We start from the raw sequence: 17,583 nt of genomic DNA, 5'->3' as shown, positions 1-17,583 counted from the left end.
GGACTTTATAAATATGCCACTGAATTCTATAAAACATTTACCCTTGCTGAATCTGTATGGCTCATATTTAGACCCCTTTAAATTGCAATAAATTTAGATACCATGACTCTCCATTGCTGTGGATGATGCTCAAGATTATGTTTCACCAATAACTTTTCTCAATGCCTTTTTCTGGTGTAGGTGACAGATCATGCAGATGGTAAACATGTCATTGCCCAATTTCATGAATGGCAGGCCGGAACTGGACTGATTCTTTCTCGAGCCAGGAAACTCCCTATTGCCACAATATTTACAACCCATGCCACACTACTTGGGAGGTATCTCTGTGCTGCAAATATTGATTTTTACAACCATCTTGATAAGGTAAACAGTCCTTCCACTTCTCCCCATCCACATTTCTTCAGATCACTGAAGACGAGGGATGAAAAGCATTGACCTTTATATTTCATCTGCCAACCAGATGGCAGAAATGCCCTTTTAGTTAATCAATATTCATGAGAAGGTCTCCCCTGGGGTGATAGAGAGCTGATGTAGCTTAACTTTGCTCAGAGTACAATGGAGTGTGGAGGTGTGAGACCTGATTTCTGTCCCACTTGGGAGCAGCAGATCCACAGAGGCATGGTAAGAGTGACACACTGTGTGAACCCAAGACCGGCCTCTTGTTCCTTCCTGTAGCTTGGAAAATGCTGTGAAGATAGATGCTGGATTCACATACAGCTCTGAGTGCAGGTAGAGAAAGGGATTCTAGGTGCACTACAAGCCTTATTTCCTCTAGCTTCTCACAGAACAATTTATTGGAAACACATTATAAGTTGATAGGTGAGATTTTTTTCTGTAACTCTGAAATGCATAGGTGGGATTCTTGGGATTCAAGTAGGACAGAAGTTATAGAAAACAGGAATGTGGGTTGTTACATAATCAAATAATTATGTTTGCTCATTTTAAGAAATGACCCAATTTCATGATACAAAGTCCTTCAGTTTTGATTTCTTTCTTTTATTTTCCATCAATTAAATTAGAATAATAAAAACACATATTTTATATTATTGGATCAGCAATATTAATAAGGCATTTGTGTACCATAAATTAAGAGATTTTGCAGATTTGCAGTCTATATTACCAATCAAATGGATTTAGGGTTTTAAGGTTCAGTTTCAGAATCAGGAAAATTAGGAATTTGGAAAGTTACTATCCAAAGTCTTTTTTCAGTTTAAAAATTCTAGAATTGTATGAAACAGTATGTGTGGGGGTGGAGAGTGGGTGTATACATACGTGTGCATGCACATGGGTGCGTATTCCATGAATAACATTCAGATAACGGTACTAGAAAGTTATACCAGTAGCTCAAACACACTTTGAGAGCAAGCAAGTTCTTTCTGAAAAAATTTAACATTTGCAAAGCAGTGAGAGGCCCTAATGAGATTCGCCATATAAAAAGATCAGCCTAACCTAAAGGTCAGATTACAAGGATCAGGTGTACATTTGAGATAGTTACTGAGGAATTCAGACAACCAGGAGCTCAGTGAAACATCCTAATGGTGTATGAGAAGGGTGGACTGATAAGGGCAAACCAGTGATCTGTGATGAGCTCATCAGCAATGCTTCCCAGAGAAGAGCAGCCTTTGCTCTTTCTAAAAGAGAAAATAATAGATTGGCATATTGAATATTTCACTCCAGAGGACTTAAGAATATTATATAGTAGCAAGCAACTAATAAAAAACTAGTAACATACATTGGATGGTCTATTTTTAAAGAGCAAATATATTGTAGTAATTAACTTTATCTTTTTGATAATGTTATCCGTAGTATTTATTTCATATTATCTTCAAATATGATATCTCACTATACATATGTACATATATGCATAAAATATCAATTTCAAGCTCCTCTTTATTAGGTATATAGAAATTTGTAGCTTGTAGTCATACCCCAGTCCAGCTTTCTAGGAGATTCTTCTGCCAAGACAAGAAGATAACAAGTAGACAAAATTTAGATTTTGAGTTAAATTCTTAATCATTTTTCACAACAGAACCCCCTCCCCCCCATATTCACATTAGGTTTAGAATTTGGGTGGGTGATATAAATAAAACACTGGTTATATACATGAAATTTTTTAAAAGTTCAAAATAGGAAATGAGTCATAATTCAGTCTTAATGCAAATTACATATCAACTCAGGATCACTTTCAGTAAGTTTTAACTCAGATAAATAAATCTGAGGACAATATTGGGATAAGAATAAAATATGGGGCTGGGATTGTGGCTCAGTGGTAGAGCGCTCACCTAGCACGGGCGGGATCTGGGTTCAATTCTCAGCACCACATAAAAATAAAGGCATTGTGTTGTGTCCATCTACAAAAAAAAAAAAAAAAAGATATTCTCTCTCTCCCTCTCTCTCTTTAAAAAAAAAGAATAAAATAATTCAATTTTTGTAAAAGCAGAAAGATTATAATTTTTCGCTCAAATTTAATTGCTAACTGTAAACATTTTTTTGTAATAGTCCACAAGACTTTGATGTTGTCTTCCAATTTTAAGTAAAATTCATTAGATAAAAGAGCATTGCAACTATTTTCAGTCAGCTTATACATTTTCTGAAAATTTCCAAGAAGATGTTATGTTCTCAAACTCACTATCTTAAGTTCGGCCATTAGTTACCCACCCTGCCTCTATTAAAATGTACAGATAACTAATGCTTTTTTTTTTTTTTAAAGACCTTTAGTGGTCTTTTTTTTTTTTCCTTTTTCTTTTTCAGTACTGCAGTTTGAGCCAGGGAAACTCTACCACTAAGCTACATTCCCATCCCTTTTTTTTTTTTTTTTTTTTTGATATAGGGTCTTCCTAAGTTGCTAAGACTAGTCTGGAACTTATGATTCTCCTGCTTCAGCCTCACCAGTAGCTGGGATTACAGATGTGCGCCACTGCTCCAAGTCTCTCTTTTCTTAAAAGCAACAGAATTTACTGGCTGGAAATCTGCAGACTGTTTAGGATTAGTAAATAAGGAAGGAAGACTTAGACAACTAATGTATTTTAACTCTTTCTTCAAACCAAGTTTGAACTAGTCAACTTCAGGGATAGGGTTACCCTCCTATTTCACTGCATTGTTTTATTTATATACTTTATTTCAATCTTTTTTTTCTTTTGTACACAATATGCAGAATTCAATAAAAAGTTATGACACACATAGTAAGACACAAGAAAGTAAGGTGCCTTGTCAAAAGAATCAGGTCTAGAAAGGCATTAGATGTTGGAACAATCAGACAGAGATTGGTCTGTACAATGATAAATATGTGGGCGGCGGGGGAGGGGGACATCATGCATAAACAGGATATAAAGCCAGAGGTATGGCCATCCACACTTCGTGCTTCACGTTAAGGGAGCCCCAAGCAGGCAGGGAAAGGCAACCACTGCACACCCGCCTGACTTCACGGTTATGTCACGGGGTCTCTGGCTTCTCCTGTCCTCCCTTGCATTTTTGTAGACTCAGTTTGTTCACTTAGAAAACTTATCTTCCCATCTCTAAAAGTGGTAAGTGCTGTCTCATGTGTGAACTGTTCTCTGCAACATAAACACTGATCGTAATAACAATAGTTCAAGTTACTGGGCACCTTGCAGGTGCCAGGCATTTTTCTAAATAGGTGCTATGTTACTTCATTTGAAATTGACAAAAAAACTCGATGAGGCAGGAAACCTTTCGTATTGCTTTCCAAGTTACTTTTCTTAAGGATAGGCTGTGTCTTTACCATTTCTCTAAATAAACCCTTTAGGTGGCTTTCCACTGAATATAGGACAAAGGCTAAATTCTCAGTTGAATCTTCAGGGATTTTGGTGATAGGCCCTATTATATCCCACCATTCTCTGTCTCTCACATTCCACACTCAGTGCTGCAGTCAAATCAGACAGTCAGATATTTTCTGTACATGCTCTAGAACTTTTATCCTTGTTCTTTAGGGCAGCTAATGTTTCAGTCCAAAATAACTTTCCCCAAATTAAACTTTCATGTCCTGGTCCAAATGTCATTTAAATCATCCAACCAGTTTGGAGATATAAAGATGAATAAGTCATGCTCCCTACACTTGAAAAGCTTACATTCTAGAGGTGATTCTGACAATATGAACACATATTAATGAGTAAGAAGTATTTTGCCCTATCCTCAAAGTGAATGGTCTTGCTCTGCTCTTACATCTTATTCAGGCTCACACTCATTTCTACCTAATTTTCACCTGTTCATCCACTAGTTTATAAGCTCCTTGAAGGTAACATGTACACCAAAATTACTCAAGAAACGTTGGTTGAATGAAAGATTTGGTGAAATGAATGAGAGCACCCATATACAGCATGTAAGAAAATGTCCACTGATCTGAGCATGCCATGGAGAGCCCTGATTCAAACATTGTCACAAAGATGGCTGCAAATTCCACCGTCATAAAAGAATGATCAGAAATATTTTTTGCCTCAGTCCATTATTCTAATGAGTCTTTTCTTTTTCAGCATTTCTCTTCTCTAGGGGGGGCTGATTTGCTGGTAGAACTGGAATCACAATGATATAAACACAAATGAGGACACAAACTTTGGAATCATATTGGCTGGGGATCAATTTAGAGTTATTTAAAGATATTTCTCACCACTAAATGGTTCGATTTCCCCCTCTGCACAGTGAAGACAAAATTCATGTGTTATGGTTTGGATAGGAAGTGTCCTCTAAGGACTCCTATGTTGAAGACTCTTTTCCCTAATGTAGCAGTGTTCAGAGGTGAAGCTCTGGGGAAGAAGAGCTCTGGAGGTGTGCACTTAAACTCTATCTTGTCCCTGCCTCCACCCTTCTGCTTCCTGGCTGCCTTGAGGTAAGAAGCTTTCCTCTGCTACGTGCTTCTGCCATGATGCTCTGCCCTATCTCAGGCCCAGAGCTATGGAGCCAGCTGACCATGGATGGAACCTCTGAAATTGTGAGCTAAAATAGAGCCTTCCTCCTTTCAGTTGTTTTTGTTAGGTATTTTGGTCACAGAGAAGAAAAGCTGACAAACATAACACATTTCAGCATTTTAAGGAGATTCAATATGGTTTTTTTTGTGTGTGTGCTTAGTAGAGTGTCTAACATATAGTGTTAAAAAGCTCTGCACTGATAAAATGCCAAAATTTTTTTTGTGGGGGGACGGGTACCCGAGATTGAACTCAGAGGCACTCAACCACTGAGCCACATCCCCAGCCCTATTTTGTATTTTACTTAGAAAAAGGGTCTCACTGAGTTGTTTAGCGCCTTGCCCTTGCTGAGACTGGCTTTGAACTCATGATCCTCCTGTCTCAGACTCCCTAGCCGCTGGATTACAGGAATGCTGCCACCATGCCTGGCAAAATGCCAGAAATTTTATATCCTCTTTTCTCTTAAGACACTGCTAGTTTCCTATGAAGCTATGTGACACATAACATTCAGTGAAATACCAGAGCCCACAAGAAGTGCCAATTATAAGTGATGTTTAGGGGTTTGGTTATTTTCTTTAAGTTAAAGTGCCAGAATTAGAGATGATTTCACAATCTAACACACTAGTTTAAAGTAACTATTAGCCTTTGAAATTATGAAATGTCATATCTTTTCAAGTTCCCTTTAGCGCATTAAGGATGATATTAATTATCCTTATTTTCAGTGTCAATTTTAATGCCAGTTTTGTTTTATAGTTTATGGGTAAAATATGATAAAGTGCTTTGGGAAAAGGAACTTTCCCTATTTTTAGAAAATGTGAGATTAGTAAAATTATAATAAAATGCCAAAAATTCAAAAATTCCAAGTAATTATAGCAAAATGAAAAGATCACTCAGGGGGCTTAATAACAGATTAGAAGAAGAAATCAAGTAAACAGTGATTTTTAAAAAATCAATGGTTATGTATTTTAGCAATAGTTTAATAAAAATTTATCAGTACTTTCACTGTGATCATGCAATTTTTCCATATCCTTGAGGAGAGACAATTCATAAAATGTATGACTTTGGTTTGCTTGTGAAAGAGGATCAGTGTAAGCAAATGTATGCTTGTTTGTTTTTAACAGTTTAACATAGACAAAGAGGCTGGGGAAAGGCAGATTTACCACCGCTACTGCATGGAGCGAGCTTCTGTTCACTGCGCTCATGTGTTCACCACAGTTTCAGAAATAACAGCAATCGAGGCAGAACACATGCTGAAGAGAAAGCCTGGTAATTATTACAGCTGAGTTTGTCACCTCACCTATCTTTCAACTGCAAATGATATTAGAGTATGAAGATTTTAGTTTTTTTTCCAGAATAAGTATTAGATGAAAAATTGTACTTATTGCTACCATGTAATTCATTACATGTATTTCAATTCTTAATTTCAGTGGGTTTGTGATGAATTCAATGCTAAGCTATTACTGGAATATAGGAAGAGTTGAATCTTATTGAATAAGTGAGTTATGCTTTTAAAACCCTAAGTACAAACAGAGTTTTCAAGATCTATTATATATAAGATAACTAACTTGGCATTTCTCTTTTAAGAAAATAAAAGTGAAGGAGAATTTAGAAATTTGTGGGAAATTGTCCCAGTCCTACATCTTATAATATTACCTCTTTGGTGCTGTTTTGTATAAGCCTGCTTTACCGCTCCCCAGACTTCCTTATAAATTTTTCTAGAAACCATTCTCAAATCCTACCAGATTTTGCAGTGCAAGGAAGCATGTTCATAAAACATCATGTGGCCACAGCTGATTGATGAAGAAGTAGACACCTGATATAAGCTGAGCCAATCAGAATGCTCCCATGGGTGCCAGTCTGATCAAATGAGTCTGTTTGAATGCATCCTTGTCTTGGCATTGTCTCTTTTCCTATTTAGACCCACTGGATACAAAGGAGGTTAGACTACAACCTCTTGAGCATCTGGAAGAGGTATTTTAAGGTGTTAAATCACATAAACAAAAAACAAGAATTCAAGTAATGAATAGTGGTAGGATGATCGTTTATGATATGTCTTCTTTCCAAAGATCCTTTTGGATTTTGGATTCTCTTGGATTCTCACTCCCGTGCTCCTTGCAGGAGTTTGCACCATTGGTGTGTTCATTTCTCTCCTGGATCTGTTTTCTCTATCTACAGTATCCTTTTCTGAACTTAACAAACATGCTTTGCTTTTTTTTTTTTTTTCCTGTTCTAAAATGAGAAATTCTTACCAGGCAGCTACTCTGTCAAATGTCTATGTAATCTCCTGATGCCAAGTATGTTGGAAGAACAAAACTATAGTTACCATTTCCACTTATTAGCCCCTTGAACTCTGGCTTCTAAACCCTGGAAGTTTGAAATTGATTTTCTAAAAAAATTACCAAATTCAGGATTCTCTGATTCTTTTTATGCTCTTTGACATAAAAGTGATGAACACCTCTATCTTCCCCTCACTTTTCATGACACTGCATATTCTAAATTCTCTCCAATATGATTATTTTCTAGTGTCCCTAATAACTTTTCTGCTTTCTTCTGCCTTTAAAAAGTAGGTCTTCCCCAAGATGATTCCATATCTTGCTTTCTTTATTGGTTATTTTCTAAAAGTTTTATTTTCTCAGGGATAGAACTGCAGAGTAATGGTGAAAAGCATGGACTTGGTGTCAAACTGCCTGAATTCAGTATCGAAAATGATTTTGGGCTGAGTAAATGTTACTAACTATGTGACACTATAAAAGTTATTTAAGCTCCCTGTGCCTTATCAGCATAATATAGATAGTAATCCTACCTGTAGTGTAGAATGGTTGCGGTGATTTAAAGAGTTAATATATGGAAAGAACTCAATATCTGGTTCACATAAATGTTGAGAAAAAGTTAGCAATTGTTATTTGGTGTGGATCACTGTCTAGATTTTCATAGGTTTTCTGTGTCACTGGCTGCCTACAAGCTAGCTTCACACGCAAGTTCCAATAGAACTGTAAACACTTCAGTCTAGTTCACTTTCTGGCTAGTGGTAGAAATACATGGTGGTCCTTATTGGAATTGTAAAATCTTTGAACATTTTGTGGCTAAAGGAGGTCAATGCACTTTTAGTAGATCATGAAACATAAACTTTCTCAAAAGCATTCTAAAAAGAAAAAAAGTATTATGTGGAAGCACCATGATTTTGTATTCTCTAATTTTTCTTGAAGTTCTCTACAGTTAAGAGTATTAAAAAAAAAAGTATAACTACAGGGGCTGGGGCTGTGCCTCAGTGGTAAAACACTCGCCTAGCATGTGCTAAGGTCAAGCTCCATAGGCAAGAGGTAAGTGTTGGCTGTATCAACAGCTAAAATGAGATCAGATTTTTTTAAAAAATCATTGTGTACTAATTGGCAAAAAGACCCATTTAATAATGTATTATGATTGTTGTTGTTTTGTATTTTTATTTTTGGTACTGGGGATTGAAGCCAGGGGCACTTTATCACTGAGCCATATCCCCAGCCCTTTCTTTAAAATGTTGAGAAAGGGTCTTGCTCAGTCGCTGAGGCTGGCCTCAAACTTGTGATCCTCCTGCTTCAGTCTCCCAAGTGGTTGGAATTATAGGTAGGTGCTAAAATGCCCACGTGTATGGTTTTTACCATAAGTTTGATTCAATGTCTAATGTTGAAAAGATGATATTTTGTTTAAAATATTGGAGAGAAGGCAATTTTATAAATTTACTAATTACAAATATATAAGTTAATACACCATGTGCCTTAAAGGTCATATGATGATGTTTTCAACATTGTGTCTACACTTCAAGTTGTTAGTTTTGTGATTATTGATTTCTCAATTTGTGGTAATACTTATAACTGAAATTCAGCTGTCACCATTTAGTCATTTTTTCCTGTGTGTCTTCAGAGAGGTGGATGACATCAACATTGTCTTCTACTTGGAAATAATAGCAAGATGTTCATTCCCAGTGTTGCTTTCAGGGAGAGAAAAGAATTAGGGAGAAGGGGAAAGGATATGTTTTCAAAGCATATCTTAGAAGTTTTGATATTTCAGTGAATGTAAATGAATCCATAATATAACTAATTATACTTACTTAAACTAATTAATAAAATGAAATTGAAAGAAATACCAAATGTAGAGGGGAGCTGCTCACAAATTGGAGACTTTTGCTTGTATAATAAACATTGAGATGATCCTTTTATAATATTAAAGTTGATATTAGATTTTTATTCTAGAGAGAAAAAGCACAATTTTAATTGTGTCATTATGTAAGAGCACCTATATATTTCCAAATTTATCAATGAAGCATAAAAACAGGTCTTAAAATCTTATTTCTTAAGCTATGTAGATAGTGGTATGCTGGAATCAATTCATTCTGACTTCCAAAGTCCATTTGTTAAAACTTCAGGATATTTGTGAGCTGGTTGCCAAACATAGCCATTACTAACCATTTATTTATCTAAAATTACAACTTAATAACTATGTCAACATTCAAATAACATCATATTCTAATTATTTTACTACATATTAATAAATGCTCTTAGGTATGTGTGCATATTTATATATATTCTATATATTATACAATTTATAATATATAAATATAGTGGAAATACTACCATGATGTTACTAAACAACATGTTTAGTACAGACACAGTTTTATTCAAATATTTATTATATTTGAAGTATTAGTACTATATACAGGAGTAGTTGGCCCTAGGTATCAAAGGGTTTGCATCCATGGATTTAAGTAATCATTATCAAAAATATTTGAAAATTGTGTCTATTGATTATGTTTTTTGTCATTATTTTCTAAACAATGTGGAATAACAATTATATACGTAGCATTTACATTGTATTGTAAGCTAAAGAAGTATAGTAATCTAAAGATGATTTAAAGTTTAAGGGAGGATGTCATAGATTTGATGCAATTCTACACTATGTTATTTTATTTTTAGATCCTGTAAATGTGTTTAATTAATATGTGTCCATTTAAAATAAAAAGTAATGAAGTGAAGGTATTTTTCATAACAAATTATAATCTAATCCCAATGAAAAAAGAATAAAGTTCTTTGTTTTAAATAATAAATTCATGTAACAAATTTAATTCTTGACATTATCCATATGAGTATTGCTATGAAATCTTCAGAAACAGAGAGACATGTACACAGAAAATGGAGAGAAGACATGAATTACTGGTGGTCTCCTGAGCTACTCCAATGAGCAGGTATACCACCCCTTCTTAGTTTCTGATGTACATGAAGATAGAGGCCACCAGGTGAGCTCAGGAGGGGCCACGCTAAGTGGTACCCACAGAATGGGATAGTCTGGCTATAGGAGGAGTCTGTTGGGGGATGGGACAACCTAAGGTTCTGATTCTGAGATGGGGACATCGGAAGGTGAGGGTAGTAGCCTCTATCTTCCATCTTCAATATAATCTCATGACCTCTGAGGTTTTCCTAGGTCTCATTCCATTGCCCCCTACTCTTTAGTTCTGTCTGAAACCTTGTCGTTGGGGATCCAGGAATGGGAAGGGCCTTCTCTTTATGTCCCCTAATGGGTAAGACCACCTCTTCCTACACCATTTTATATGGGACTTAAGCATCCACACATTTTGTTATCCAAGAGGATCCTAGAATCAATCTTGAATACTAAGAAACAACTGTGTAGCAAATGCCAGATTACTTAGTAAAAACTCATGAAAATAAAAAAAAAATTTTACATAAGAAATGATTGAAAAACTTGGGACCATTTCTAGAGAACAGCCTTTTAATGATAAAAGATTGTTCAAAACAATATGACATATTTCTAATTCTAGCTCAAATCTCCATTGCAAAAATTACCATTGCTGGTTATTAAACTGTTTGATATAGCTTCTTTTTTTTCCCTCGTTTTTGTTTTTAGAGCTTCTAAATGTGATGACCCATGTAATCAGTTCAATAGGTGGTTTCTACTATGTGCTCTGAGTAATCTCTCTCTTGTTGATGACCAATATATTGAAAACCAAAAATGTCTTCTTGCCAGAACAAAATGTTCGGGGTATAATGAATCAGTTGTATTAGAAAGAAGAAATTAGCACAATGTGTCAAATTGCGTTCTACCATCATGTATAACCAATTAGAACAAATAAACAAAAAAAGTCTTAAAAAAAGAAAAAATAAATTAGAACTAACAAATTAGGAATAAGAAATAGAAATTTCATTTCATTGTACCAATCACACATTATTTTTTAGATCAAGTACTCCTGATTTCCTGTTTCCACCAAAAGATTGCATTTTGAAGTTTTATGCATTTTAAATTCTATGGTTACAAACTGGAAATGTTAGTCTAATTTTATAGATTTAAAAATACCATTTCTCTCCTAAAATTCTACTTACTACCTCTCAAAGGCTTCACTTTTGTTCTGCTTTTCCAGATGTAATTACTCCAAATGGCTTGAATGTTAAGAAGTTTTCAGCAGTGCACGAGTTTCAAAATCTCCATGCCATGTATAAGGCCAGGATCCAAGATTTTGTTAGAGGTCATTTTTATGGGTATGCTTTTCTGGGCTATTTGTTTATATATTTATTTAGGCACTGGGGATTGGCCCTAGTCATTTGCTTATACTAGGCAAATTCTCTACCACTGAGTTGTATCTCTAGCCCATGCTTTTCTTTACTTAAAGAAAAAAAGAAAGCAAAAAGAAAAGAAAAAGCATGTGATTTTTCATATCTTTAGTAGAGAAAAAGCAGGATCATTTTAGTAAATGTTTCTCTATCACAGTCCCTCTGTTCTCCAATGGAATTCATGTGTACATTTTGTTGCTGTTGCCTTATTTAATATGAAACTGTTTGGCTTTTTTTTTTTTAGTCATTTGGACTTCGATCTTGAAAAGACTTTATTCTTTTTCATTGCTGGGAGGTATGAGTTTTCAAACAAAGGAGCTGACATCTTCCTAGAATCCTTATCCAGACTGAACTTCCTGCTGAGGGTAAGAAAGCTCTAGGGCAGGACGCAATGTTCTTCTAGCGATGACTTTCTTCTTTAAGAGTGAAGAACTTTCTGGCTTCTTAAATAGCTTTCAAGAGGATTATGATATTGAACATTTACAAAGATAACCTTATCCTGAAAGTGACACTGCCCTTTCAATTTACATATTAGAATTATTGAATTGTTCACCTGCATATTTATCTGTATTGTCCAGTATGTTTTTAAAAGAGAACCTCACACCATAAGTGCAGTTATAAGAAGTTGTTATAACATCCCTTTTCCCTCCCAGGAGCTTATAATAAGTTGAAAGATAAATATAGAGAAATTGAGTGAATAGATAACAAATCATCATTCTTTTTTTAAACCAATGAAGATGTGGCTTGGGCATATCTCAATTGCAGTTGAAGATGTGGCTGGAGTACAATAGGTATCCTAAAACTGACCCTGGGTATTGCATTTAGCCATTCAATCACAGGTATCTCTGACCACTGCCACCCTCCTCCAACTCAAGCAGACCTTCAGAGTAGCATGTGCCATGTGGCTACCTGCTGAGCACTACAGCACTAGCTCTCTGAAGAACAGGACAGACACATGTCAACTGTTTTTCCCCAACTCACTAGCCATGTTCCCTTTCCAAGTTTAAGAGTTTCAAACTCCAAGTCTAGGAGATGTCCTTCCACCTGAAAACACAAAGAAGGAAAAGTAGGTTCTTCTTCCCAGAATTATGGCATTTCCCCACCTCAGGAAGATGGGCCTTAAAGGAGGTTCTCAACTAATTCAGCAATAAAATATGTACAATGGAGATAACTATTTTAAAAAGGTACCATGACATAGTAACTGATTAAAATAATTTGTTTATATTACAAATATAGAATAAGTAACAGGAAAATATCCCCAAGAACCTAATGTAAAATTTTGATCTTATTAAGATATTGAGCCAATCTAGATTTCCCTGAGTTCTGTACTCTTCTCCTGGTAAATTTTTTCAGGGACATAGATTAATCTTTGCCTTAGAGAAGATATTGTACCAAGTACTCTAAAAGATTCACTGAAACCACATTAATAAGGAAGAAATACATTAATAAAAATCCCATTTGCAAAATAGAATCCAAGATCAAACAGATTATTCTGGTATAATCTTATTTCATATATGAGTCACTCAATAATCTTAATAAATGGACTCACAACTATATCAAACATATATCATGTTTAGGAACATTATTAATAAATCTATCAATATAATTATTATTGAGAGTCATATTATTAATAAATCTATCAATATAAATATTATTGAGAGACTAAAAATATTATTTTTAGATGTGAAGAAAAAAACCTATTGCTATTATGCTAGTCAACAAACATTATTATAGTACTTGGAGAAGTTAAAAGAAGGCATTCTTTTTTCCATATAGTGTGCATTTATTCTTTGGTTGCACATTGACTACTTCTGTGGTGAGTTTCTTTCTTATCCTGTGGTTTTTGTTGATTTCCTGAACAAAATGTCAGGCCCCAGAGTGAAGAGGTCACATACTTAATGGTCAAATGCCTCACGCACAGGAGATAGTCAAACACGCATATGTTTGCAGTTGGAGTTTATACACTTACTTCCCAAACTGCTAGGCTAATAGCACTTGTGGGACATGGAAAAGAATTATGGATTTTAGACTCAAAATCATCAGTTTAAGTCTCAGCTTTGCTCTAAGGAGCTCAGAAGAAATATTAAACCTCTCATGGCTCCCTTTTGATATTGACAAAATGAGGAAAGTGATATCTATTGTATGTGGTTATTATGAGCACTGGGTCAAATTATGTGTTTTAAGTGCCCTATCACAGTACCTGCTGCACAGAAGTACTGAGCCTGTATGTATTCTCTTGATTTAGGCCTGAAAACCAAAATGCAGCATAAGGACAATCAAGACATTTGACAGAAAAACATAAATAATCTATTGGTGCCAATCAATGTGAATAAACTAAAAAGATTAAAAAGAACAAACTAGAAGTCAATCCTCATTAAATTTCTAATATCAAATTTTAAAGAACCAATTTTAGCTTTGAAATTTTAGCTCACATTTATGATTTTTTTTAACCATAGAAAAGCACAGTGATAAGGATAACAATTGTTACCTATTTTAGGTGATAGATGCCATGAAAATATTTTATTCCTGAGTTTTCAAACTGTTCATTGACAAGTCTTGACTGAAAGCCAGATTTAAATTAAATTGCTGAAAAAGTCTTAGGAAGATAGAAGTCATTTCTCTGTGAATCATAAGTAAATCTTTCTGTCTAAATACATGTAAAAACACTATTTTATCAAAGTTTAAGGTCCATTTGTCACATGCTTTTGCAATCTTTGACAGTTGACTCTGCTGTGTTTTTAATCCCTCATCAGATGCATAAAAGTAACGTCACAGCAGTGGTGTTTTTCATTATGCCTGCCAAGACAAATAATTTCAACGTGGAAACCCTGAAAGGACAGGCAGTGCGAAAACAGCTATGGTAATCTCACGTCTCGTAAATCTCAAAGCAATAAATGTAAAGGGGTTTGTTTTGAAGTGCATGATCTATGAGATATTTCCTTGAACGTTGTTTTTTTTTTTAAGATTATTATAGCACAAATCGATTCTCTTCTATTGGACTGCTTTGTTGGATTATGTAATCCCAATGACATCATAGGTATTATTGGAAAATCTTTGGAATGAGCAAACATGGAAGGAACAGTCTTCTGTAGAAATATTTAAAGATGGGTTGAATATGTGTTCTGCTTTCAATTGTGAAAATTTTTAAACATATGCCAAAGTAAAGAGATTTAGTGTAGAGACTTCTTCCACGCTCAGCCAGATTCAGCACCATCAACCAGTTCCCACACTTGCTGTCTCTTACACCTTCTGCCCTTCCTGCTCTCAACCAGCTCCCATCACCATCAAGCAAAAAAATTGAAGCTCTCGGAGTTGATCAAGGTGTTCTGTTGCCTCAGCTTGGAGGTTTTTCACTCAAGCTAAATTGGCAAATAAAAAATAATAGAAGAAGTTGTGCAGAGGATACTTGCAATTTCAAAAATTACAAGTGATGAAACAATAGCATTGTTATGACAAATGAAGATTGAAAGTTTTAATGCTGTCTGAATTAGAAACCTTTCCATTTCAAACAGGGACACTGTGCATTCTATGAAGGAAAAGTTTGGAAAGAAACTCTATGATGCATTATTGAGGTAGGTGTTCGAAAAACACACACTTCATTTAGGACTTCACTATTCAAATTTAACCATCCAGACACTACCATATACTTACTTTGTTCTAAATACAAGGTAATTAATATAATAGCCTTTGAAGATATGTTGTCATGCGAACAGTAGTTTTATGCTTTGTTTGACAAACACCAGTAAACCGCTTGAATGTTTGAGAACACATTTGCTTATGCTGGCAGATTCTATGTCCATGGGAACTCTTTACAGGTTAGTATGTCAATCTGAAACAGAGGGTGAGCTCAAGTCAAAATGCAGGTGTGTGTGTGTGTGTATACACATATATATTTAGATATATTGGTCATGATGAATATTCATATATCTAATTTGTATTTATTTACATGTTAAATCTATGTTATCATCCTTACTTAATAATATGGATAACATAATAATAAATAAAAAATATATGTGCATATGTCTGGCACTTAGAAAGCACTTAATTATTGCCAACTGTTTTTAATTTTTTTAAAAAAATATTTTTTAGTTGTAGTTGGACACAATACCTTTGTTTTATTTATTTTTTATTTTTATGTAGTGCTGAGAATCAAACCCAGGGCCTTGCATGTGCTAGGCGAGCACTCCACTGCTTAGTCACAACCCTAGCCCCTGTTTTTATTTTTATTATTAACATGTTTTTCCTAACAGAGGAGAAATTCCTGACATGAATGATATTTTGGATCGAGATGACTTAACAATTATGAAAAGAGCCATCTTTTCAACTCAGGTAAAAAGAAAAAAGTGCCCACCATTTCTCATAACTGTTAAAATCAATCTAAGTCAATATTTTAATTTGCTGGAATGTACTAATTTTGGAAATTTTTAGACTAGAGGGTTATAAAAGACATTCTCACATAGTTACCTGAATCGTGTCCTTTTTTGAGTAGTTTTAAGGATTTCTTTTAAAACTCTCATGAAACTTGTTTTTGTATCCACTTGCAGAATTGATTTGTAATTAATTTATCCAGTTTAAAAACTATATACTAACAACACCAAAAAAAAAAAAGCCTTCTAAATTTTTCCAAAAGCATAGAATTTGTGTTATGGTTGAAAAAAAAAAGTGAATGTTTTTTAGTAGAATGGAATTATTGCAAACAGGATAAATCGTGTTAGGCGTGCACTGGAACTCTTGTCCTAACAGGAAGGTACCAGGTGCAAGAGGGCAGTTCTGGAAAATTCCAGGACACCCTTATATTCCAAACAAGTCTCCAAAGCAGTCACAAAGTTTAGATCTTTCACGTGGTGGCTTCAGATGGAAAACAAAAGTTACATGTGCTTACAATCTGTGAAAGGAAGTTCTCAAACCCATTATCTTCCTCTGAAACACACACAAAACTTAGTCATGCTCATCAGTGTCATCTGCAAAGTCTGAGAACCATAAAGGTTGCTTGAAATGTCAGTGACCTATTGTTAAATTAGTCACCCTTATTAATTCTTTGCACAATTGACATTTTCTTCCCTCTATTGCTTCAGCGACAGTCTTTGCCTCCTGTGACCACGCACAACATGATTGATGACTCCACAGATCCCATCCTCAGCACCATTAGGCGGATTGGGCTTTTCAACAACCGTGCAGACAGAGTCAAGGTAGACGTAATTGGTTTCGTAGGCCTTTTCACAGTTATAAGAATACATTTCTGGAGAATTGATGAGAAGTCTTAGTTGTTTTAACGTCTACCAGGATGTTTTAAACATTTCTAAATGAAATTAATTGCTTCTTCTTTTAGGCAATTACAATATAATGAATATTTTGGTTTCATTCTTGAAAAGCAAAGCATATTCATGGTTTTGAGTCAGAATTCTACAACTTATTGTACAATATTATCAATAATTATAAGAAAATTGACTACAATACAAATGTATTCTAAGAATTTCCTTAATGAAGGAATCTGATATTAACATGAATTATGTTTATTTTTTCCTGATAGAGTTCTATTTAAAGGGATAATATGAGAGACTACCAGTTTTAAAGAAGGTGTTTTTATGTGCTTTTCTATAGACCAATTCATCCTTTTGACGCTTGAGTTTCTGTAATGTCTAGGTACAGTAGTGCATGCTGAGGATATTTACATGAGTAAGATTCAGTTCTGCCACTATGTGCTTCACCTGATGTTTACTGAGCCTGTTCTGGGACGGAGCTGTGTGTGGGTGGCAATGGTGAACTTGTAAATAGATGATTGCTTAACTCTGCTCAGTTTCATTCATCAGTGTTCAAGACGGAATTGTCAGAAGCTGTTAGGAATCTTTTCTAAGCACCCCACTCTCCCTTTTTTTCTGACACTTTTAACATATGACTTCCTCGAGAATCCTGTATTATCTTCAGCATCACTCCAGCCGACCTCAAATATAGGTTTCAACTTTTTTTTTCAGGTTCTATGAACAGTTGTGGAATCTCATTGTCTCCCATATTCGTAAGAAACTTGCCCTATCAGTTTTCTCTCTCTCTCTCTCTCTCTTTCTCCCCCCCCCCCC

The 17,583-nt window shown here is 35.0% G+C and overlaps 1 protein-coding gene across 6 annotated transcripts in view; it reads left to right on the top strand.

Annotated features, from left to right (window-relative positions):
• Gys2 (glycogen synthase 2) overlaps positions 1–17,583 on the top strand; it is a 67,357-nt gene that overhangs the window by 17,338 nt on the left and 32,436 nt on the right. For all 6 annotated transcript variants that reach the window (XM_048787277.1, XM_048787276.1, XM_015498225.2 and 3 more), the window contains 8 exons: positions 181–363; positions 6,038–6,182; positions 11,320–11,437; positions 11,754–11,874; positions 14,263–14,369; positions 15,022–15,081; positions 15,760–15,838; positions 16,585–16,698. In XM_048787277.1, the coding sequence (XP_048643234.1) occupies positions 181–363; positions 6,038–6,182; positions 11,320–11,437; positions 11,754–11,874; positions 14,263–14,369; positions 15,022–15,081; positions 15,760–15,838; positions 16,585–16,698 (927 nt within the window). The remainder of the gene's footprint in view (positions 1–180; positions 364–6,037; positions 6,183–11,319; positions 11,438–11,753; positions 11,875–14,262; positions 14,370–15,021; positions 15,082–15,759; positions 15,839–16,584; positions 16,699–17,583) is intronic.

This window comes from Marmota marmota, unplaced genomic scaffold (assembly GCF_001458135.2).
Source record: "Marmota marmota marmota unplaced genomic scaffold, marMar, whole genome shotgun sequence".
In the NCBI taxonomy this organism is placed as follows: domain Eukaryota; kingdom Metazoa; phylum Chordata; class Mammalia; order Rodentia; family Sciuridae; genus Marmota; species Marmota marmota.
This window is presented reverse-complemented; position numbering and strand designations above follow the sequence as displayed.